A 25531-nucleotide genomic window follows, 5' to 3' on the forward strand; every position below is an offset into this window, starting at 1 on the left:
TATTTGTTAAATCCTGTCCCCTCAGTACAGATTCACACGAGGCACATACTGAAGTCAAGGTCACTCAGGACCTGCACCTTTATTACACAGCTCTCGAATGCCACACTTGCCTGAGACCTGTCCTTATATACCTGTCTGAGACAGGTATCCAGTGTCTCCTGCAAGTGCACCCCTGGTGGTAAGGTAAGCTTGTGGTTACAGGTCATCTCTAGTTACAGTCATGTATAGCATGGTAAGATACAGTTATGTACAGTAGTGTGAGATACATGACATCACCCTCCCCCAAGGTCTTATTGTCTTTATAGGTTCAGTCTCTCAGGTGGTCTACGCTCTCGCGTGGAGCGTCTTAGTTGTGGTTCAGTTGTTTGCCTTGGTGCCTGTTGTTCTTTCGGGGTGATTGCTGGTATCTCGCCTGGGCTGTCTGTTTTGTTCAGTATGATTGTTGGTGTCTCGCCTGACTGTCTGTTGGGATTGCCCTTTCCTCAGGTTGTTCCCTTTGTCTGTCCACCAGGTGTGGTGTGAGTTCCACATTTTAGTCTGCCTCTGGTTCAGCAGTGTTGTTGGTAAATCTACTTTTGACTTGGTCTACATGCCTCTGGCAGGTTTGGCCATTGTTCATTTGTACCACCAGTAGCCTGTTTCCTTCCTTGCCTGTTACTGTCCCTGCAAGCCATTTGGGACCCCTGCCATAGTTTAGCACAAACACTTTGTCCCCTATGTTATTCCACCTCCCCCTCGAATTTCAGTCATGGTACTCGGTTAGCTTACGGCCCTTTGCCTCAACGATTTCATGCATGTCTGGGAAGATTAATGAGAGCCTGGTCTTTAAGGTCAGTTTCATTAATAGTTGCGCGGGGGGAACTCCAGTCAGTCAATGAATGCGGACGAGATCTGTATGCCAGCAGCAGTCGCGACAGGCGGCCCTGCAGCATGCAACCTTGGATTTTGAGCATGCCTTGTTGAATGATCTGCACTGCTCGCTCACCTGGCCGTTGGAGGCCGGCTTCAACGGTGCCGTCTTAACGTGATTTATGCCGTGGTCACATATAAAATCTTGGAATTCTGCGCTGGTGAAACACGAACAATTATCACTGACCAATATGTCAAGGAATGCCGTGCATTGTGAACATGGTTCCAAGGCTCTCCACAGTGGTGGAGGTGGTGCTCGAGTTTAAAATGGTGCATTCGATCCACTTTGAAAATGCATCTACAATTACGAGGACCATTTTGCCCATGAATAGGCCCGCATAGTCTACGTGAACCCGCGACCACGGTTTGGTAGGCCAGGGCCAGGGGCTCAGGGGGGCCTCCCTGGGGGCATTACTGAGTTGGGCACAAATGGTGCACAGTCGTACGCAGAGCTCCAAGTCCGCGTCAATGCCAGGCCACCAGACGTGGGATCTGACTATGGCCTTCATGAGAACGATCCACATGTGCTCGCGGTGGAGCTCCCAGACAAATGTCTCTCTGCATCGCAGAGGCATAACTACTCGGCTGCCCCACATCAGGCAGTCTGCTTGAAGTGACAGCTCATGCATGCGCCTATGAAAAGGTTTGATCTCCTCGGGGCAGGCATCGCGAGCCTCTGCCCAGTCATCGGTTAGGACACATCTTTTTACTAAGGATAACGTGGGGTCGCTGGTCGTCCAGGCTCTGATTTGGCGAGCCGTCATGGGCGAACCTGTGGACTCAAAGGCATTGATTGCCATGACTATCTCTCAGTCCTGTTCGTCAGACCCTTCCGTGGTCGCCAGGGGTAGCCTGCTAAGCGCGTCGGCACAGTTGTCTGTGCCTGGTCTGTGCCTTATGGTGTAATCGTAAGATGCCAGCATGAGTGCCCACCGTTGAATGCGCGCTGAGGCATTGGCGTTTATTGCCTTGCTTTCGGATAATAGGGACATGAGGGGCTTGTGGTCGGTTTCTAATGCGAACTTGGCCCCGAAAAGGTATTGGTACATCTTTTTGACACTGTACATGCACGCGAGCGCCTCCTTCTCTACCATTCTGTACCAGCGCTCCGCCCGCGAAAGTGACCTGGCGGCATAAGCTATGGGTTGTAATTTACCCGCACTATTGACATGTTGTAAAATGCACCCGATCCCGTACGCTGACGCATCACATGTAAGAACTAGCTTTTTACCTGGATCAAAGAAAGCTAAAACACTGTTGGAACACAGAAGGTTGCGTGCCTTATTGAAGGCGCGTTCCTGGGCGTTCCCCCAAAACCAATTGCACCCCTTTCTGATTAGCACGTGGAGAGGCTCCAACAGCGTGCTTAAGTTCTGCATAAAATTCCCAAAGTAATTGAGCAAGGTGCGCAGTTCTGAGACATTCCGGGGCCTGGGCGCCAGGTGAATTGCTTCGGCTTTGGACTCTGTTGGGCGGATTCCATCAGCGGCAATCCTTCTGCCCAAAAATTCAACCTCGGGCACGAGAAACAGGCACTTGGATTTCTTAACTCTTAGGCCTACCCGATCCAACCGCTTTAGTACTTCCTCCAAATTGCGGAGATGGGAGTTGGTGTCCCTGCCCGTGATAAGTATGTCATCTTGAAATACAACCATCCCCGGGATGGACTTGAGCAGACTCGCTATGTTGCGCTGGAATATGGCAGCTGCCGACCTGATGCCGAATGGGCATCGATTGTACATGAAAAGGCCTCGATGTGTGTTGATGGTGATGAGTAGCTTGGACTCCTCGGCCAATTCTTGCGTCATATACGCCGATGTGAGATCTAGTTTTGAGAAAAGTTTTCCTCCAGCCAATGTGGCAAATAAGTCCTCCGCTCTGGGCAGCGGGTATTGGTCCTGTAGGGAGACTCTGTTTATGGTAGATTTGTAGTCCCCACAGATTCGTACCGATCCATCAGGCTTCATGACGGGGACGATGGGACTTGCCCAGTCGCTAAATTTCACGGGTGAGATAATGCCTTCCCGCAGAAGCCTGTCCAGTTCATGTTCAATCTTTTCCCTCATCACATAGGGTACAGCTCTGGCCTTGTGATGGACCGGTCTAGCATCCTGTGTGATGTAGATTTTGACTTTAGCCCCTTTGAAGTTGCCCACACCTGGCTGAAAGAGATCTTCAAATCGACTTAGAACTGTTGAGCAGGAGGTCCGTTCCTCTGACGATATGGCATGAACATCATTCCATTTCCAGTTTAGTTTTGCCAGCCAGCTTCTCCCCAGCAGTGCTGGGAGATCTCCGGGGACAATCCAAAGAGGAAGTCGGTTCACTGTCCCTTTGTGTGTGACTGAGAGCATGGCGCTGCCGAGGACTGGGACGATTTCTTTGGTATAGGTCCTTAGTTTGGTGTCGACCCTTGTGAGTTTTGATCTGTCTCTTTTGTGCGGCCACAGCTGTTCAAATTATTGAGCGCTCATGAGAGATTGACTCGTTTCCGTATCCAGCTCCATGTTGACCAGTAGCCCGTTGAGTAGGACATTCATCATTATTGGAGGCGTCTTGTTGTAGGAGCAGTGGCCATTGATCGTGTTGACCTGCTGTACCTCGGTGTCCCGGGTACTGTCCCCACCATCTTCTAGTCCGCTTTCCGACCCTTCCGATTCGTATACCAGCCGAGCTGCCGTTTTTCTGCACATGTGGGCCAGATGCCCTGTATAGTCACAGTTTCTGCAAACAGCATGCTGAAATCGACACCCCCTTGATGAGTGCCTTCCCCCACATCTCCAGCACAGACCGCTTCCATTGTTTTCAAAGAATGAGCTGCGTCTGGCTGATCTCTCTTCAGCTTCTCTCAGTTTGTAGTTGATTGCTCGCATTGTGGTTGATGAGGTGTGAACGGCCATTCATGTGGCCCTTGATGGCTTCTGGCGCGACTGCCTGCTGTTGAGGGCCTGCTCTCCTGCCTTTGTCTGTGTTTGGGGGTAGCAGCTTGTTTCACGCTGTGAACCCCTTGTTCCGATGTTTCATTAGTTGTCGTACCCGCAGTGTAGATCAACCTCGTTTCTTCTTCTCCTGCCAAGAATGTCTGTGCAACCAGTGCTGCTGCCCCTAGGGTCAAGTTCTTGGTTTCTATGAGCTTCCGGAATATGCCTGCGTGGCCTATTCCTTCAGTAAAAAATTCTCTCAGTATTTCTCTCCTTAGTTCATCGGAGAACTAACATAAGCTAGCCAACCTCCGAAGTTCCGCCACGAAGTCGGGTATGTTCTGGCCCACACAGCGTCTGTAGTTGTAGAACCTGTGTCTGGCTATGTGTAGGCTGCTCGCTGGCTTCAGGTGGTCTCTTCCCAGTGTGCTCAACTCTTCAAACGACTTGCTTGCTGGTTTCTCGGGTGCCAGCAGGTCCTTCATTAAAGCGTATGTTTTCGAGCCACTGCTTGTCTGCCTTGCCGTCGCCTTACCGTTGCCGTCGCCTAAAATGCTTAAACAAAGGGGACTACAGTGGGATGAGGGCAGAGTTGGCTCAAGTAGATTGGAAACACAGACTAAATGGTGGCACAATTGAGGAACAGTGGAGGACTTTTAAGGAGCTCTTTATTAGTGCTCAACAAAAATATATTCCAATGAAAAAGAAGGGCGGTAAGAGAAGGGATAACCAGCCGTGGATAACCAGGGAAATTAAGGAGAGTATCAAATTAAAAACTAATGCGTATAAGGTGGCCAAGGTTAGTGGGAAACTAGAAGATTGGGAAAATTTTAAACGACAGCAAAGAATGACTAAGAAAGCAATAAAGAAAGGAAAGATTGATTACGAAGGTAAACTTGCGCAAAACATAAAAACGGATAGTAAAAGCTTTTACAGGATATAAGTTATACAGGATACAAGATATAAGCGGAAGTTATAGCAGATGCATTCGTTATAATCGACCAAAATTTTCTGGATTCTGGGGAGATATCAGCGGATTGGAAAGCAGCTAATGTAACGCCTGTGTTTAAAAAAGGGGGCAGACAAAAGGCAGGTAACTATAGGCCAATTAATTTAACATCTGTAGTGGGGAAAATGCTTGAAACTATCATCAAGGAAGAAATAGCGGGACATCTAGATAGGAATAATGCAATCAAGCAGAAGCAGCATGGATTCATGAAGGGGAAATCATGTTTAACTAATTTACTGGAATTCTTTGAGGATATAACGAGCATGGTGGATAGAGCTGTACCAATGGATGTCGTGTATTTAGATTTTCAAAAGGCATTCGATAAAGTAAACGTTGGTCCCTTAGAAGACGAGAAGGGGGATTTAATAATGGGAAGTGGGGAAATGGCTGAGACCTTAAACAATTATTTTGCTTCGGTCTTCACAGTGGAAGACACAAAAACCATGCCAGAAATTGCTGGTCACAAGAATGTGGGAAGGGAGGACCTGGAGACAATCACTATCACTAGGGGGTAGTGCTGGACAGGCTAATGGGACTCAAGGTAGACAAGTCCCATGGTCCTGATGAAATGCATCCCAGGGTATTAAACGAGATGGCGGAAGTTATAGCAGATGCATTCGTTATAATCGACCAAAATTCTCTAGATTCTGGGGAGATATCAGCGGATTGGAAAGCAGCTAATGTAACGCCTCTGTTTAAAAAAGGGGGCAGACAAAAGGCAGGTAACTATAGGCCAATTAATTTAACATCTGTAGTGGGGAAAATGCTTGAAACTATCATTAAGGAAGAAATAGCGGGACATCTAGATAGGAATAATGCAATCAAGCAGAAGCAGCATGGATTCATGAAGGGGAAATCATGTTTAACTAATTTACTGGAATTCTTTGAGGATATAACGAGCATGGTGGATAGAGCTGTACCAATGGATGTCGTGTATTTTAGATTTTCAAAAGGCATTCGATAAGGTGCCACATAAAAGGTTACTGCAGAAGATAAAGGTACGCGGGGTCAGTGGAAATGTATTAGCATGGATAGAGAATTGGCTGGCTAACAGAAAGCAGAGAGTCGGGATAAATGGGTCCTTTTCGGGTTGGAAATCGGTGGTTAGTAGTGTGCCACAGGGATCGGTGCTGGGACCACAACTGTTTACAATATACATAGATGACCTGGAAGAGGGGACAGAGTGTAGTGTAACAAAATTTGCAGATGACACAAAGATTAGAGGGAAAGTGGGTTGTGTAGAGTACACAGAGAGGCTGCAAAGAGATTTAGATAGGTTAAGCGATTGGGCTAAGGTTTGGCAGATGGAATACAATGTCGGAAAATGTGAGGTCATCCACCTTGGGAAAAAAAACAAAAAAAGGGAATCCTATTTGAATGGGGAGAAATTACAACATGCTGCGGTGCAGAGGGACTTGGGGGTCCTTGTGCATGAATCCCAAAAAGTTAGTTTGCATGTGCAGCAGGTAATCAGGAAGGCAAATGGAATGTTGGCCTTCATTGCGAGAGGGATGGACTACAAAAGTAGGGAGATCCTTCTGCAACTGTATAGGGTATTGGTGAGGCCACACCTGGAATACTGCGTGCAGTTTTGGTCACCTTACTTAAGGAAGGATATACTGGCTTTGGAGGGGGTACAGAGACGATTCACTAGGTTGATTCCGGAGATGAGGGGGTTACCTTATGATGATAGATTGAGTAGACTGGGTCTTTACTCATTGGAGTTCAGAAGGATGAGGGGTGATCTTATAGAAACATTTAAAATAATGAAAGGGATAGACAAGATAGAGGCAGAGAGGTTGCTTCCACTGGTCGGGGAGACTAGAACTAGGGGGCACAGCCTCAAAAAATACGGGGGAGCCAATTTAAAACCGAGTTGAGAAGGAATTTCTTCTCCCAGAGGGTTGTGAATCTGTGGAATTCTCTGCCCAAGGAAGCAGTTGAGGCTAGCTCATTGAATGTATTCAAGTCACAGATAGATAGATTTTTAACTAATAAGGGAATTAAGGGTTATGGGGAGCGGGCGGGTAAATGGAGCTGAGTCCACGGCCAGATCAGCCATGGTCTTGTTGAGTGGCGGAGCAGGCTCGAGGGGCTAGATGGCCTACTCCTGTTCCTAATTCTTATGTTCTTATGTTCTAACCAGTCTTTGGTTACAAAGCTTTGCTGGAGCCTTACTATAAAATTCTCCCAATTGTCTCCAGCATTGTATTTTTCATCTGAGCCGTTGTTTGCCATTCTGTGGATTCTGTAATCCCGTAACTCATCGCCACTGTTAAATCCTGTCCCCTCAGTACAGATTCACACGAGGCACATACTGAAGTCAAGGTCACTCAGACCTGCACCTTTATTACACAGCTCCCGAATGCCACACTTGCCTGAGACCTGTCCTTGTATATCTGTCTGGGACAGGTATCCAGTGTCTCCTAGAAGTGCACCCCTGGTGGTAAGGTAAGCTTGTGGTTACAGGTCATCTCTGGTTACAGTTATGTATAGCATGGTAAGATATAGTTATGTACAGTAGTGTGAGATACATGACAATATTGCCCTTATGTGGGGGTATTGTAGGATGTAGTTACCTCTGATGCAAGTTTGAGGACTAGGAAAAATTGAAACATCTGGCTAGTACTCTTCGGTAAATCAAGTCAATTAAGTAATAAAACAACCTCTTACAGTGCATATGAGCCATAGGTACCAATTATAATATATACCAGGGAATCCTTCAGGATTGAAGTTCCCAGGAGCACCAGTGTGTTTATCTTTTATAGGTTTAATTACACAGGATAAATGTGGGTCCCATATGTCGTCACATTCTGTGTGTATACTGTTGACATGTAAGCGCATTTAGTGATAAGGGTCGCTGGCTGCTACCATTTGTTGTGTATGCCTTTGATTATTCATTACATTCTGGACATTTCACACATGGGTGCTCATTAATTCTCTGTAGAACTGAAGTCATAACACAACCCTGATTCATACCAGATTACTCCCTATCGTCTTATTAACTGATTTAAAAAAGAGTAGAAAAGATTTGTGTTTATATAGCGCCCTTTCACATCCTCAGGATGTCTGAAAGCAAATCAAATTTCAGTATCTAAGTTAGATATCCAGGACAAAGCTTCTGGTGTAACAGGGTGAATATCTTGTAGGCTGTCTCTGAGGGCAGTGCTCAATGTTGCGCTCTTGGGTTTGATTAGGAGCTCCAAAGTCGCATGATGGGGATGCTTTAAACTTCCAGCTATGGTGAAGGTGGCAGCATCTACCATGTCCAGATCTGAGGCAGTTGATGGTTGTCCACAGTTTGCGAGGAAGGTTTGATCCTTCAGGTTGTACTGTGGGGTCCTCTATAAAGAATCCATTCCATATGTTAGTTCTTCCAAGCCTCATCATCATAGGCATCGGAATCGAGGAAGACTTGCTTCCACTCCTGAAGTGAGTTCTTAGGTGGCTGAACAGTCCAATACGAGAGCCACAGACTCTGTCACAGGTGGGACAGATAGTCGTTGAGGGAAAGGGTGGGTGGGACTGGTTTGCCGCATGCTCCTTCCACTGCCTGCACTTGATTTCTGCATGCTCTCGCATTGAGACTCGAAGTGCTCAGCGCCCTCCCGGATGCACTTTCTCCACTTAGGGCGGTCTTTGGTCAGGGACTCCCAGGTGTCAGTGGGGATGTTGCACTTTATCAGGGAGGCTTTGAGGGTGTCCTTGTAACATTTCAGCTGCCCACCTTTGGCTCATTTGCCGTGAAGGAGTTCCGCATAGAACACTTGCTTTGGGAGTCTAGTATCTGGCATGCGATCTATGTGGCCTGCCCAGCGAAGCTGATCGAGTGTGGTCAGTGCTTCAATGCTGGGGATGTTAGCCTGGACGAGGACCCTAATGTTGGTGCGCCTGTCCTCCCAGGAGATTTGTAGGATCTTGCGGAGACATAGTTGGTGATATATCTCCAGTGACTTGAGGTGTCTACTGTACATGGTCCATACCTCTGATCCATACAGGAGGGCGGGTATTACTAAGCATGTTACCATCGGTCATCACGGCTGCGGAGAGATCGCCAACGGTCCAAAATGGCCTTCTACATTTAAAACAGGTTGGTGGTAGGTTGTTCAAGTCGGCCTGGATCAGCATGTTTTTGCTGGTGTAGCGGTTGTATTCGCTGGAGAGTGCATATTCGCGGCATAGGTGTAGTGGTGCGATGTTTGCCAATGAAGTACTTTTGATGTGTGGGTTCTGTTGTAATGTAGGAAATGGAGTTTCCGCTTTGGGTGTAATTAACAAAACAGGCACAAATTGCACCTGTTTTGAAAAGTGTTTTTTTCCCTCGAGTTTCCACTCAAAATTATTTGCATATTGGTAAACACAAAATCTGTCATGAACCAGCACAATCGAGCAGCGATTTTAAAATGTAACTTAAAAAAATTAAAATTCGCTTGAAAAAATATTCCTTGATATATTTGAGTGGTAACTAGGTGCAATTTGATTAATACAGCTGAAAATGGGTTTATCACAAAAAAGTAAGCCAGTGTCAATCCCCTACTTGTGAGTAACCCAATTTTAAATGACTTAAACAAAATACAGAACCATTTGCTAGTTATATTGGGTTACCGTAGTCAGTGTCTTAGTAAATTAAAAAATATATATATTCAAAATCTTTTTAAATGGTCCTATCAGTATCCTTGCAACTAAAAGAACCAGCTTAATTTTTAGAGCCACCTCAAAGGACTCGCAAACAAGTGCATTTAGCAGAAACTCACATTGGTGATTAATTCATCCAGTTTCGTGGGAAGGGCCTTCTTCTAGCGTGATTTAAACCAGCGCAACAGATCGCGGAAACTTGAGTTGTGCTGAACATAATTTGAGCTTAAAATTCCACTATCTTTTGCACCGATTTCTGGTGAATTACGCTCTAAAAAACAGCGCAACCGAGCCACTATATTTGTTATCCCTTCTTAAGGACGGTTAATGAGGTAATTTCTCCTATATTTCAGGCCTGACCTTGTATAGCCATTACAATCACTGCAGAATTAATCTTTAATATGTGGATATATATTTTATTCTGACAGCTCTCTACAGCTACTCTACCTGGTGCAGCAATACTTACAACTGCTGACATATAAGGTAATCATTAATATAAAAAAAGTGAGTGAGGTTGTCATCTCAAAGCCTACAATCTGCATTTGTGAATCAATGAGCCGCTTCAATGTTTGATGCTTTCCATTAGACTTAGTGCAAACTGAGCCAAAAATGCAGCAGTGAGATTAGTCTCAGATCTTGTTACATTACAGCTATAAAGTGTTCTGCCGTTGCCCTTACTCTACATTTATAACTCATTTGCTAATGATTTTGTGCTTCTTGATCCTACCTTCAAAGTGTGACATAGCGCATGAAAGTTTTGGTGGTTTGTCTCCAGTTCATCCCAGTCCAGCTTCCAGCAGTTTGTGGGTCTGATGATAAGAGGGAGCCCGTAGAATACAGATTCACAGACACCGTCAGATTTCAGAGCCCTATAAGGTAAGAATTTTAATAAACAGCCAGGCCTCGAAATTGGACTGGGCAGCGCCCAGTTTTGAGGTGAAAACTGGATGCTGAAATATCCAATATGGCGTGCACGTTTTCATTCCATGCCAGGTATGCGTCGCATGGAATATTAGTTAGGACAATCTGTAGTCATCCACCTGAGACAGCCATTAGACTCACTGCCTATGAAGATCAGGGGTCTAATGCTGTTTCAGGTCCGTTTTAGAAATTGGTTGCCGCCTTATTAGTTTCCTCAGGCACGGTGGTTGGTTGAATGGAGGACTGACTGAGGCGGTGAGTAGATGTGGTTGAGGGTCGGGGGCAGGGGTCTGAGGTAGTGGGGAATCAAGGTGACTGGTGGACAGCAAGCAGCTACGCCAATGAGTGGCTGAAGCTGATAATAGGCAGGGGAAAGACCAAGGCGGGGGAGAGCAACAGCCCAAGGTGGTGAGCAGGCCGGCAAAGGCTAAAACATGTCTCAGGTGGCGCTCAGGCTAGATTGCTGGTATGGTTCATAATCTATAAGTTCGGGGGAGTTGAATGCTGTTATTCTCTACTTACTTCCCTCCTTCTAAAATGGTCAAAAAAACCTTGCTTTTCCCCCAAGCCTCAGTCATCTCCTTTAACCTCCCTCTGCTTAGTGTTCCATTCCTTTTATGATTAATGTGAAATGTTTTGTATGTGAAGGCACAAAGGCAGGTTGCTACAGGCATTAAAAATACGGTCGCATAGTGGTAATGTTACTGAACGAGTAATCCAGAGACCTGGACCAGTGCTTTGGAGACCAGAGTTCAAATCCCACCACGGCAGCTGTGGAATTTAAATTCAATTAAATAAATCTGGAATCAAAAAGCTAGTAATAGTAAGAGACCATGAAACTTCTGGATTGTTGTAAAAGCCCATCTGATTCACTAACGTCCTTTATGGAAGGAAATTTGCCATCCTTACCCAGTCTGGCTTATATGTAACTCACAAACCCACAGCAATGTGGTTGACTCTTAAATGCCCTCTGAAATGATGGCCGAGCAAGCCATTCAAAAATGTGACTCACCACCACCTTCCCAAGGGCAATTAGAGATGGGCAATAAATACTGGCCTTGCAGCGACACCCACATGCCTTGAATGAATTTTTTAAAAACTGGCAATTGGAGTTTTGAACCTTATGTTTTCACACACAAAAACAATAACTTGCATTCATTAATATAGTACCTTTAACATAGTAAAACACCCCAAGGCACTTCACTCAAAATCATACAAAATATGACACAAAGCCATGTAGATATATTAGGACAGGTGATCAAAAGCTTGGTCAAAGAGGTAAGTTTTTAGGAACGTCTTAAAGGAGGAGAGAGAGAGAGAAAGGTAAAGAACCGAAGTGGTTTAGGGAGGAAATTCCAGAGGGTAGGACCTAGACAACTGAAGGCACAGCCATCAATGGTGAAGCTAAGAAAACCAGGGATGCACAAGATGCCAGAATTGGAGGAGTGCAGCGATCTCGGAGGGTTGTAGAGCCGGAGGGGATTACAGAGATTGGCGCGAGGGGAGGGGTGGGGAGGCGAGGCCATGGACTAAACTAGCTGAACACCTTGATGTGATACTGACTTTAGACTGGGTGTGCTATATTGGTCAAAAGAAAACTACCTACTTTACAACTTGGAGTTTCTGCTGCAGGGCTCCTGGGTTTGTTGCTTTGTTTGTGTTCTGGAAGTCTCTGAGGCACTCTGTTTTCTCAGTGAAGTCAGTCGGTCCAGGAAGGAGCGCAGGACTGATGAGTCTCTCCTGAACATCACATTTCAGGCAGGCTACATTTGAGAAACAAATAAATAATGTAGACCACATTATTTTTACAAGAGCTACACTAGGTCTTCCCTATATTGATGATTAGTGAAGAGACACTTTTTGGAACTAGGGAGTATCATGTGGGGCCAGTTGTGATGCAGTTGTTACATGGCAAGCGATCCCCAGGTGGGCAGAGGAAACGTTTCAAGGACACCCTCAAAGCCTCTTTGAGAAAGTGCAATATCCCCACCGGCACCTGGGAGTGCCTGGCCAAAGACCGCCCTAAGTGGAGGAAGAGCATCCGGGAGGGCGCTGAGCACCTCGAGTCTCGTAGCTGAGAGCATGTAGAAAACAAGCGCAGGCAGCGGAAGGAGCGTGCGGCAAACCAGGTCCCCTCTCATTCTTCTGAACTCCAGTGAATACAAGCCCAGTTGATCCAGTCTTTCTTGATAGGTCAGTCCCGCCATCCCAGGAATCAGTCTGGTGAACCTTCGCTGCACTCCCTCAATAGCAAGAATGTCCTTCCTCAAGTTAGGAGACCAAAACTGTACACAATACTCCAGGTGTGGCCTCACCAAGGCCCTGTACAACTGTAGCAACACCTCCCTGCCCCTGTACTCAAATCCCCTCGCTATGAAGGCCAACGTGCCATTTGCTTTCTTAACCGCCTGCTGTACCTGCATGCCAACCTTCAATGACTGATGTACCATGACACCCAGGTCTCGTTGCACCTCCCCTTTTCCTAATCTGATGATGATGATGAGTTGTTAAAAGATTGGACCGTCTGCCAACAATTTTGACATGTGCTCACAGCAAAAAGGCAGTTTCCATAAATAAACCAAGCCTCCAAAAAACCATGTTGCAGGATCTGAGATATTATGCCCGAGATTAATATTACCGTCCTATTGTGATATCAGCTGCCAGAAATCATGCGGCTGTCCACCATGTTTTCTTGTCTGAAAGGTGGTAAGCACCACACAATCAAACCAATCTATATATGTTAAAATAAAGTCAGATCTATTTAGAAATAAAATTATACAGAAGCAGTGAGACATAATGGCCTAGAAATTGGTCATGACCCATTTTCAGACATATAACTAGGGGCGTGCAGACAGGAGGCCAAAGGTCGACCCAAAATTGGGCCTCGGATCTCATTTATATTATTTGGATGACCTAATTTACATTGTTGAATATCGACCCACTTGCCTCACCACCTCATCAGCAGCTGCTCTAAGGTTTAGTCCTAGGTGGGGTGGTGGGGGGGGGGGCGTTGTGGAGTGGCAATGAGAAGGCGTCATTAGTGACTACTGTGGAATAGGGAGTGAGCACTCCTGCTCTTAGCTCTATTACAAGCATGTTAGTTTAAAAAAGATTTGGGCTGGATTTTTGGTTCTGTCCGGGCAGTAATGGCGACGGGGCGGTAAAGTTTGCGCCCGGGAACAGTTTGCGCTTCAGTCAGCAAAATTGGGCAGCAAGGCCCTGAGTGTGGGGCGGGGCGCTAAGGGAAGCATTCCACACCTCTCTCAGGGCTCTCGGCCGGCTGAGCAATCGAAAATCCCGAACTAAACAGCCGGCCTCAGAGCGCTCTGTGAGAGGCCTGGGGGCAGAAACAAACTGATTAAAAACCCACCAGAATCATTCGCAATAAATAACTCACGCCACAACATAAATCGTAAAAAAATAAAATAAAATCACACTTTCTGAGGTTGACGTTACTTACCTGACTGCGGCTGCTGCAGCTCGGACCGCCAGCTTTCACAAGCGGTCCCGGCATGGCGCTCGACAGATTGGGCGGCAGCCAAAAATCGAGCAGGTGTCGTAACCAGTTGCACACCAGCTCGCCTCTTTCGAGCGATAATGCTCCGCACCCCGCCAAAACTGGCACCAAAGGTCCCGGGCGGGATGCTGGAAGCTGGCCGCCCGCCCGGAAGTGCTTGCTGCCGCCACTGTCATCCCTCTGGGGCAAACAAAGAGGCAGCAACAATCCAAAAATTCAGCCCTTTATCTTTTGGTGGCAGTCGCTGCTTAGGCTGCAGCACCGGCATAAGAAGCACGAGTGGAGCCAGTGCGGCTCATGCTTCGTGACCTGGGGTGGGGCGCGGGGGGAGAGGAGAGACAGTAACATCATCATCATCATCATCATCATAGGCAGTCCCTCGGAATCGAGGAAGACTTGCTTCCACTTCTGAAGTGAGTTCTTTGGTGGCTGAACAGTCCAATACGAGAGCCACAGACTCTGCCACAGGTGGGACAGATAGTCGTTGAGGGAAGGGGTGGGTGGGGCTGGTTTGCCGCACGTTCTTTCCGCTGTCTGCACTTCATTTCTGCATGCCCTCGGTGACGAGACTCGAGGTGCTCAGCGGCCTCACAGATGCACTTCATCCATTTAGGGCGGTCTTGGGCCAGGGACTCCCAGGCCTCAGTGGGGATGTTACACTTTATCAGGGAGGCTTTGAGGCTGTCCTTGTAACATTTCAGCTGCCCACCTTTGGCTCATTTGCCGTGAAGGAGCTCCGAGTAGAGCGCTTGCTTTGGGAGTCTCGTGTCTGGCATGTGAACTATGTGGCATGCCCAGCGGAGCTGATCGAGTGTGGTCAGTGCTTCAATGCTGGGGATGTTGGCCTGAATGAGGACGCTGATGTTGGTGCGCCTGTCCTCCCAGGGGATTTGTAGGATATTGCGGAGACATCGTTGGTGATATTTCTCCAGCAACTTTAGGTGTCTTCTGTACATGGTCCATGTCTCTGAGCCATACAGGAGGGCAGGTATTAGTACAGCTCTATTGACCATGAGCTTGATGGCTGTTTTGAGGGCCTGGTCTACAAACACTCTTTTCCTCAGGCGGCCGAAGGCTGCACTGGCGCACTGGAGGCGGTGTTGGATCTCGTCGTCGATGCCTGATCTTGCTGATAGGAGGCTCCCGAGATATGGGAAGTGGTCCACGGTGTCCAGGGCCGCGCTGTGTAAACAGTGTAGATGGATCAAGAAGTCACAACCGGATATAGACAACTTAAGTGAGTGGGCTAAACTATGGCAGATGAAGTTCAATGTGGATAAGTATGAGATGCTGGACTCCAAAAAGATAAATCAGAGTATTTTCTAAACAGTGAGAAAATAGGAGCTGTAGAAGAGCCAATAGATTTAGGGGTCCAAGGATACGAATCATTAAAATGTTAATAGACAAGTTCAAAAATAAATCAAAAAGTTTAATGGAATCCTGGCCTTTATCTCAAGGGGATTGGATTACAAAGGGGAGGAAGATACTTTACAGCTGCATAAAGCTCTGGTTAGATTCCATCTGAAGTACTGCATTCAATTCTGGCACCGTATCTCAGGAAGGATCTATTAGCTTTGGAATGGGTGCAGCGCAGAGTCGCCAGAATGATACTGGGGCTCAGGGCATTAAATTATGAGTACTGGTTGTATAAACTTGGAGTATAGATGATTGAAGGGTGATCTCGTCACGGTCTTTAAATGTTAAAAGGATTCGATAGGGTAGAATTTGGGGGATTTGCAGCAACAGATTAAAGATCATCCACCGTCCCACGTCATCTTCAACTCATTCACCTAGAGTCCTGCCAAAAGTTCCAGGGCTTCCTCCTCCTGGGGGGGGGGGGGGGTGGGCAGTAGCTTGATGTTTGCTGCACCACCCCTCACATTATGTGTTAACTTCTCCTGAAAGGAGAGTGCAGGCTGCGTAAAGGATACGGTTATAGCTGCATATGCAATGATACCCATGAACCAGCAGATAAAGCATGCAAAGAAGATACGCTGCTTGCAAACTGTAGGTTATGCTTTCAAAGGAAAGCATGCAGGTAAAGTGGCGAGTAAAGTGCCACGTGTAGGAGTGGGATGGTATTGCTAAGGTGGCAGTGAACTGGGCTAAGCACTGATGCCACTTAAGGGAGGCCTGGAGTACATTTGTGGTTAAGTGGTGAGGTAATAATAGACATGGAAGCGCTGAGACGTCCTGGAAGCTGCATGTAACTTCTCATTCCTTGCCCATCCTTATTTGGATGTTGAACTTTTTTTCGGCGTTCCACACCTGGGAGTTTTGGAGTGGCACTTAGACAGTCACCTTCCTTTACTGTCTGCAACTGTCAGCCACTGCTCCATACAGCCAATCCCTCCTTCTTCTCACTGAGTACCTACACCTCCCTTGATGTTAATACTAGCAGAATGTCAGCTAGCGTATGCCCATGCCGCCATGTCGCTTCTTTTCCTTCTTCTACCTTCTTGAAGCTGTTGCAGAACTTTACTGCAGTAGCGCGAGAATTCCCCCCCCCCCCCCCCACATGCATAATGACAATATCTGGAGGAACTCCAGAGGGAATCTTCCCCCAATTATGTTAATGAGTTGACCTTGGAAATTAGACTGGGGTCAGCAATGCACATGTGGAGCAGGCAGATGTAGCCACTTGCTGAACCTCTGAAAGCACAATGACTGAGTGGCAAATTTAAGCCCATAGCACTGAAGCTGAGTAATTAGAGCTGTGATTATTGTCATGTGAAGTATGTGATGTCATAGTCTACTCTTCGAAGATCAAATGACCACCTAAGAGTTCAACAGAGCTCGCACCTTTGAAGTTACAAAAGAACATAAAAAATAGGAGTAGGAGAGGGCCATACGGCCCACTGAGCCTGCTCCGCCATTCAATAAGATCATAATTGATCTTCTATATAAACTCCACTTTCCTGCCCTATCTCCATGTCCCTTGATGCCCAAAAATCTAAAAGTTGAATTGTTCATTTTGAGTCATTGTTGTCCTCCTCCCAAACATTCCCCTTAATGTACAGCCATCAGAGAGGTCGAATTCAAAGATATTTCAAAGAGACAAGTGTAAAACTGCCTAGCAACCGTCGACTTAATTAACTTCTAAACACAGGCAAAGACACTTTTCAGGACAGGCATTTCTTATTGGATGTGCAGATGATTCTAATCAGTACTGGTCGTAGAAACAATGAGCTTTTCGTAGAGTACAGGTTGACCCTCCCTTATCACCACCCCTCGCCCAGAACCATTCGCGGCCACCGGGTGGCGCATGCACAGAACTCCAACATGGACAACGTGAAACAATTAACAATAAACAAGGAAGTTGTCAGCTTAAATGGAGCTATTCAAGAACATCCTAAAAATAAAGAGCACACGCTTGTTTTCTTTGGAGTTTACAGAGCTTGTAATTAAGAGTATATATTATAGTATATGGTTGAGTGTATCACTTATCAAGTAAAGCTGAATCTCATGCGAAATGTCATGTGGTCATGTGTACTAAAACTAAGGATCAATTATAGTTCTATCTTTCCCTTTGGAAGTCTTTGTTCTCCCTGGGAGATGAGAAGGTTGTGGTACAACAACTTGAACATGGAAATGACTGGCATTCAAAGATCTCTGTGCCGCACTGCCTGCCAGCCCCAGCCAGCCAGGCCCGACACAGACATCCCCGACCCCGCAATCCACCGTCTCTCCCGCCCTCCCCCACCCCCCCCACCCCCCGCCACGATCTCCGCGATGCACTGCCAGCCAGTCCCAATATCCCCAACCCTGCGATTCCCGACCCCCAGCCCCTCCACGATCTCCGCGCCACACTGCTAGCCAGCCCCAGCCCCAATCCCAGCCAGGCCCGATATCCCCGAACACATGATCCGCTGCTCCGTTGTATTTTAAGCTTAATGATATATTAATGACTTGTCCACTAGATTTTTCTGTGACATGGTGCAGCTCTCCCTGCCTGCTCAGTGTACTGCTTGGTGTGGCACTGAGCCACATGTGCAGAAAATACAAAATGGTGTCTGGACCATCGGCTTCTTCTTTGAGCAGCAGCCCTACCAGTCCCTATCTATCGCCACCCTCCTTCACTGGTTTGATTTTGTTATCACTCTGAACAACTTCTCTTTTAACTCCATTCACTCCCTCCAGATAGAAGGATAAAATTGCGAACTCAATGGATCCCAGCTACACCTATCCTTTTGCAGGATATTTGAAACACTGTTCCAAACCTGCTCAAGCTACTCTGCTGCCCTCTAACATCGATGACTGTGCTGGTGCCACTTTCTCTGTTGCTCCGATATTGAGAAGTTCGTTGACTAATTTACAGCCATTCCTCAGCTTTACATGGTTCATAGGATCATAGAAATTTACAGCACGGAAGGAGGGCCTAAGTGTCATCGCCGGCCGACAAAGAGCTATCCAGCCAATCCCACTTTCCAGCTCTTGGTCCATAACCCTGTAGGTTACGGTACTTCAAGTGTACATACAAGAACTTTTTAAATGTGGTGAGGGTTTCTGCGTCTACCACCCTTTCAAGCCAGGCTTCCCTGCTTTTATACTCCAGCCCCTTTGCAATAAAGGCCAAGATACCACTGGCCTTCCTGATCACTTGCTGTATCTGCATACTATCCTTTTGCGTTTCATGCACAAGTACCCCCAGATCCCACTGTACTGTGGCACTTTGCAATCTTTCTCCATTTAAATGATAACTTGCTCTTCGATTTTTTCTGCCAAAGTGCATGACCTCACACTTTCCAACATTATATTTCATCTGCTAAATTTTTAGCCCAGGGAGGCACCATACCATCCTGGAGTTACATCTATGGCTGCAGAAACGCCTATTCCCCTAACTATTGAATGCACTACCACTACAGCTCTTTTATTCTTTGTCTCTCCCCCTGTGCAGCTGAACCACCCGTGGTGCCTTGAACTTGGCTCTGGCTGCACTCCCCAGAGGCACCATCGCCCTCACCGGTGCTCAGAAGAGAATATCGGTTGGAGAGCGAAATGAAATTGACTTTAATTAAGTTTTATTTTGATTTTGCTAATTGGCTCTATTCAGAGCTCTTGGTGCCCTCCAAGCACTCTTACCAGTAGCCGTGAGAATATTTAGGAGCCTATACCGCTTGAGGTATTGCACTTTGCAAGATCCTCAGCATATGCAGCTTAGTTTTTGTGCAGATTTGCACCTAATAACTTGCTGCTATTGTTGCTCGCAACCTCTTGTGTACTGGAAGAGCTTTGGAGCAGATAGGCCCAAAATATAAAACCTTATTTGATTACAACAACAGCTTGTGTTTATATAGCGCCTTTAGGGACCGAAATTCAGCCCCGCCAGAAACAGGGCACGCCTACTGTTTTTGTTGTGTTTTAGCCGCTGCAATGGATGCAGCAGCCCATTCTGCAAAATTCAGCACTTTGTTACTTTTTTTTCCGAGTGGATGGAAGTCGGTCATAGTGGGGGTGGGACGGAGTGACCATCACTAGCGGGGCAGAAGTGGAGGTGGGACGGAGTCTCCACCTCTGTCTGTCATCAGCGCCGGGCTGGTGACGTCATCGCGCTGGCACGTCACCCCCAAGAGGGGTTGCCAGGCTGCCTATTGGCAGCCCGGCCGAACCTGGGGGCATAATGGTCGGGCTGACCTTGTGGTCGGCCGACAAAATAAACTGGCCACTCCACCATTTTACACACCGTGCACCGACAGAAAAAGCTGTCGGGGGCACCGGCCAGAAGACTTTCTCAGCTGAATTTCGCTTCCGGGGCAGGACATCAGCAGTGTATCTTCCACGCTGTGATGACGCACTTAGGCTTTGGTAGCAGCGTGGGGGGAGTGGGGCGGATATGGTCACCACCGGAAAAAACCCTGAGGAGAATTTTGTAAGCGTCGGCCAGTCCACCACAAGTCGGCGGCCATCGACACCGCCTCGTGGCCGCCGCTTTCCAGCGGCCAGAGGCCTTATCGGGAGGCTGAATTTCAGCCCCTTAACGTATTGAAACATCCCAAGGCGCTTTACAGGAGTATAATGCGATTTATAAATTTGATACTGAGCCCCATAAGTAGAAATTAGCACAGGTGACCAAAAGTTTGCTGAAAGACGTATGTTTTAAAGAGGTCTTGAAGGGGGAAAGAGAGGAGAGGCGGAGAGGTTTCGGCAGGGAGTTCCAGAGTTTAGGGCCTCGGCAACAGAAGGCACGGCCACCAATGGTTGAGCGATTATAATCAGGGATGCTCAGTAGGGAAGAATTAGAGGAGCGCAGACATCTCGGGGACTAAGTAGGCTACACAATCAAGGATGGGCAAATCACAATCAAGCTGAATCCTGCTCTCACCCAATGGCCACATATACACACAGGGGTCATCGGTTAAAAATCAAGAGGTAGAACCATCTCCAACCCCAGGGACACACAGGCGATTTGTAATATCCTTATTGTCACTTCTATAGTGCTCATTACGTGCAAAGGGATACCATGTGATGAGGAGGGAAGTGGAGGAATGAGTCAGGAGAAGGCAAAAGCACAGTCAAAGAAGAAGGCCAAAAGGAGATTTTAAAATGTGGGGAGGGAGGTGGCATAACAGAGATATTGAGTGAGGGAGGGGGTTTCAGAGGGTAGGAGCAATCACTGATAGTCAAGCAGAGGGCATGGGAAATGAAAAGTAGGGTGGTTTTGCAGGACTGGTGGGTGCACACAAGGACATAAGTTTGGATCACTTGGGTAAATAGGGAATGAGGCACTGGAGGGATTTGAAGGTGAGGACAAAACCCTCTAAAACATGGAAGCCAGTGGAACTTGGCACGGACTTGAAATGCAGGCCTGAGTACAGATAGGACATGGCCATTTACTCTGTTTCTCCAGAGTTTCTGCTGAAGTTACAGGGAACTGCCGTGGGGAATTCTGCCCCTTATATGCACCAAGGCTTTCTGGGCCAAGCTTAAATTGTCTGCTTGGAGGGAGACAGACTCAAGGCTGGAAGTGTGTAAGTGTTTATGGGAGCTGAGGAGGATGGCTTTGATGTTGTCGACATTAAGCTGGAGGACATTTTGGCTCATCCAGGTCTTAATGACAGATATGCAGTTGGAAACAGTGGCAACAACCATGGAGTCAGTAGAGCGATAGCAAAGTAGACCATGCATGTGAAAGGTAGTATGTAAATGATGAAGCAAAGGGGGCCAAGGATAAAACTGTGGGTATAACAGAAGTGACCATCTGGGCATGGGAGGAGAAACTGTTTGAGCTAATGTAACATCTGCAACGTGACATTTAGGAATGGATAATGGAGAGAGCAGCTCTTGGATGAGATCAGCTAACTTAGTCCCATGGGTTTATGTACTGATAAAATGAAAAAAAAGAACTACAAATGCTGCAAGTTAGAAATAAACACAGAAAAGGCCTCAAAGAGAAAATACATTTTTGTATATAGACCCATTATCAGCTGGAAACTGGAAGATTAACATTCAGAGGAATAAAAGCAAAGGCGTGTCGGGATATAAGAGAACAATAGGTAGTGAAAGTCAAGAATATTTGATTCCTGTTACAGAGAGGGGTTAATAGGTTGAATAGCCAGAAAACATTTTTTTTTGAAAAGCTGGAGGTAAAAATTCGTGGGCCATCTTAATCAGACAATGAATAGGCATTACAATGATAAAGGGTTTGAAATATGTTAAGTATGGTGATGGAAAGGCACGAGAAAAATAGACACAGAAAAAGGTAAGAAAAATGGGAGAAATCTGCCAATGGAAATCTGAAATAGAAACAAATTCTGGAAACACACAGAAAGCAGGCGAACATCCAAAAAAGATATAAACACAGGCCAACTCCCTTGGTGCAGAGCCTCTGCAGAACTGTGTTCTGATGAAGAGATTACAACCAAACTGTCAGCTGTATACCCTACAGCCATGGAGTGTTGAACCAACTGTGCATCTTATCAAATGCCTTTTGGAAATCTAAATACACCACATCCATCGGTACACCTCGTTATATCCTCAAAGAATTCCAGTAAATTAGTTAAACATGATTTCCCCTTCATGAATCCATGTTGCGTCTGCTTGATTGCACTATTCCTATCTAGATGTCCCGCTATTTCTTCCTTAATGATATCTTCAAGCATTTTCCCCACTACAGATGTTAAACTAACTGGCCTATAGTTACCTGCCTTTTGTCTGCCCCCTTTTTTAAACAGAGGCGTTACATTAGCTGTTTTCCAATCCGCTGGTACCTCCCCAGGGAGCAGGGAGGTCTGACTGCAGTTGTACAAGGCGTTAGTGAGGCCTCATTTGGAATATTGTGTTCAGTTTTGGTCTCCTAATCTGAGGAAGGACGTTCTTGGTTTTGAGGGAGTGCAGCGAAGGTTCACCAGACTGATTCCAGGGATGGCTGGTCTGTCATATGAGGAGAGACTGGATCAACTGGGCCTTTATTCACTGGAGTTTAGACGGATGAGAGGAGATCTCATAGAAACGTATAAGATTCTGACTGGACTGGACAGGTTAGATGCAGGAAGAATGTTCCCGATGTTGGGGAAGTCCAGAACCAGGGGACATAGTCTTAGGATAAGAGGTAGGCCATTTAGGACTGAGATGAGGAGAAACTTCTTCACTCAGAGAGTTGTTAACCTGTGGAATTCCTGCCGCAGAGAGTTGTTGATGCCAGTTCATTGGATATATTCATGAGGGAGTTAGATTTGGCCCTTACGGCTAAGGGGATCAAGGGGTATGGAGAGAAAGTTGGAAAGGGGTACTGAGGGAATGATCAGCCATGATCCTATTGACTGGCGGTGCAGGCTCAAAGGGTCGAATGGCCTACTCCTGCACCTATTTTCTATGTTTCGATGTTTCTATACATTAATGATTTAGATGAAGGAATTGAGTGTAATATCTTCAAGTTTGCAGATGACACTAAGCTGGGTGGCGGTGTGAGCTGTGAGGAGGACGCCAAGAGGCTGTAAGGTGACTTGGACAGGTTAGGTGAGTGGGCAAATGCATGGCAGATGCAGTATAATGTGGATAAATGTGAGGTTATCCACTTTGGGGGCAAAAACACGAAGGGAGAATATTATCTGAATAGCGGCAGATTAGGAAAAGGGGAGGTGCAACAAGTCCTGGGTGTCATGGTACATCAGACATTGAAAGTTGGCATGCAGGTACAGCAGGCAGAGAAGAAGGCAAATGGTATGTTGGCCTTCATAGCTAGGGGATTTGATTATAGGAGCAGGGAGATCTTACTGCAGTTGTACAGGGCCTTGGTGAGGCTTTACCTGGAATATTGTGTTCAGTTTTGGTCTCCTAATCTGGGGAAGGACGATCTTGTTATTGAGGGAGTGCAGCGAAGGTTCACCAGACTGATTCCCGGGATGGCAGGACTGACATATGAGGAGAGACTGTTTCGTCTGGACCTGTATTCACTCGCGTTTAGAAGGATGAGAGGGGATCTCATAGAAACATATAAAATTCAGACGGGATTGGACAGGTTAAATGCAGGAAGAATGTTCCCGATGTCGGTGAAGTCCAGAACCAGGGGACACAGTCTAAGGATAAGGGGTAAGCCATTTAGGACTGGGATGAGGAGAAACTTCTTCACTCAGAGAGTTGTTAACCTGTGGAATTCCCTGCCGCAGAGAGTTGTTGATGCCAGTTCATTGGATATATTCAAGAGGGAGTTAGACATGGCCCTTACGGCTAAAGGGATCAAGGGGTATGGAGAGAAAGCAGCAAAGGGGTACTGAGGTGAATGATCAGGCATGATCTTATTGAATGGCGGTGCAGGCTCGAAGGGCTGAATGGCCTACTCCTGCACCAATTTTTATGTTTCTAGGTCCTGCAGGCAGAATTTAGCGAGTTAGGAGAAAAATTAAAGGGTAGGACAATCAAAAGTAGTAATCTCCGGGTTACAACCGGTGCCACGTGCTAATGAGTACAAGAATAGAAACATAGAGAGGATGAAAGTGTGGCTGGAGAGTTGGTGTTGGAGGGAGCGCTTTAAATTCCTGAGGCATTGGGACTACTTCTCGGGGAGATGGAACCTGTAAAAACCGGACAGGTTGCACCTCAACAGCGCTGGGACCAATATCCTTGCGGGGAAATTTGCTCGTGCTGTTGGGGAAAGTTTAAACTAACTTAGCAGGAGGATGGGAACCTGAAAACAAATTCAATAGGGAAGAAAATAAAGCTGAAATTGGAAAGTGGTATACTCATAATAAAGGATGAAACTGAGTACGTGTACAATGAGCAAGTGTGACCTTAGCTCCTTTAATAAGACTCCAGAGTGTAGGTACCTCGTGGGTGACCTGCTTATATACCGTGCTCCCAAGGGATGCTGGGATCCCTTGGGACTCCAACAGGTGGGCTCTCTGGTGGTCAGGTATCATACAGGTTACAGAGGGTCAATACATAACAGAAAGCAAGAATGTCGAAAGTGAATCTGTAAGAGAGAGGAAACAAGGGTGAGTAAGTAGTAATCAAGGATGTCTTCCTCTGCTAAATGGTATATGCTTCAATGCAAGGAGTATAGCAAATAAGGCTGAGCTGAGAGCACACGTCGACACTTGGAAGTATGACATTATAGCCATTACAGAGACATGGCTGAAAGAGGAGCAGGCTTGGAAGCTAAATATTCCTGGTTACAGGATTTTTAGACAAGACAGGGGGTGGCAGGGCGCCGGGGGGGGGGGGGGGGGGGGTGTAAAAAGGTAGGGGGGGGACGTCATGGTATTGATTAAAGAAACTATTACAGCTGTGAAGAGGGATGATATGTTAGAGAGATCATCAAATGTATCCCAGGCTGCTAAGTGAAGTAAAAGAGGAAATAGCAGAGGCTTTGACGATCATTTTCCAATCCTCTCTTGCTTCAGGTGTGGTGCCAGAGGACTGGAGGACTGCTAATATGGTACCTTTGTTTAAGAAGGGAGAAAGGGATAGACTGAGTAATTACAGGCCAGTCAGCCTAACCTCAGTGGTGGAAAAATTATTGGAAAAAATCCTGAAGGATAGGATAAATCTTCACTTAGAAAGACACAGGTTAATCAAGGACAGTCGGCACGGATTTGTCAAGGGAAGGTCGTGTCTGACTAATTGATTTAAATTTTCGAGGAGGCACCAGGAGGGTCGATGAAGGCAAAGCGCGTGATATAGTGTATATGGATTTTAGTAAAGCTTTTGATAAGGTCCCACATGGCAGACTGGTCACAAAAGTAAAAGCCCATGGAATCCGGGGCAAAATGGCAAGTTGGATCCAAAATTGGCTCGGAGGCAGGAAGCAAAGGGTAATGGTTAATGGGTGTTTTTGCGACTGGAAGGATGTTTCCAGTGGGGTTCCGCAGGTCCTTTGCTTTTTGTGATATACATCAATGATCTAGACTTGAATATAGGGGGTATGATTAAGAAGTTTGCAGATGATACTAAAATCGGCTGTGTGGTTGATTATGAAGAAGAAAGCTGCAGACTGCAGGAAGATATCAATCAACTGGTCAGGTGGGCAGAGAAGTGTGAGGTAATGCATTTGGGGAGGGCTAGCAAGGAAAGGGAATACACATTAAATGGTAGGATACTGAGAAGTGTAGAGGAACAAAGGGACCTTGGAGTGCATGTCCACTGATACCTGAAAGTAGCAGGCCAGGTGGATAAGGTGGTTCA

General features: G+C 46.6%; 1 protein-coding gene across 10 annotated transcripts in view; it reads right to left on the reverse strand.

Annotated features, from left to right (window-relative positions):
• Nucleotides 1–25531, reverse strand: part of m1ap (meiosis 1 associated protein) — a 201804-nt gene that overhangs the window by 75779 nt on the left and 100494 nt on the right. For 9 of the 10 annotated variants that reach the window (XM_070866779.1, XM_070866773.1, XM_070866782.1 and 6 more), the window contains 2 exons: nucleotides 12002–12158; nucleotides 10202–10343 (listed from right to left, as the gene is read on the reverse strand). In XM_070866779.1, the coding sequence (XP_070722880.1) occupies nucleotides 10202–10343; nucleotides 12002–12158 (299 nt within the window). The remainder of the gene's footprint in view (nucleotides 1–10201; nucleotides 10344–12001; nucleotides 12159–25531) is intronic. The other variant, XM_070866778.1, reaches the window with a different exon arrangement.

This window comes from Pristiophorus japonicus, chromosome 2, assembly GCF_044704955.1.
Source record: "Pristiophorus japonicus isolate sPriJap1 chromosome 2, sPriJap1.hap1, whole genome shotgun sequence".
NCBI lineage: Eukaryota > Metazoa > Chordata > Chondrichthyes > Pristiophoridae > Pristiophorus > Pristiophorus japonicus.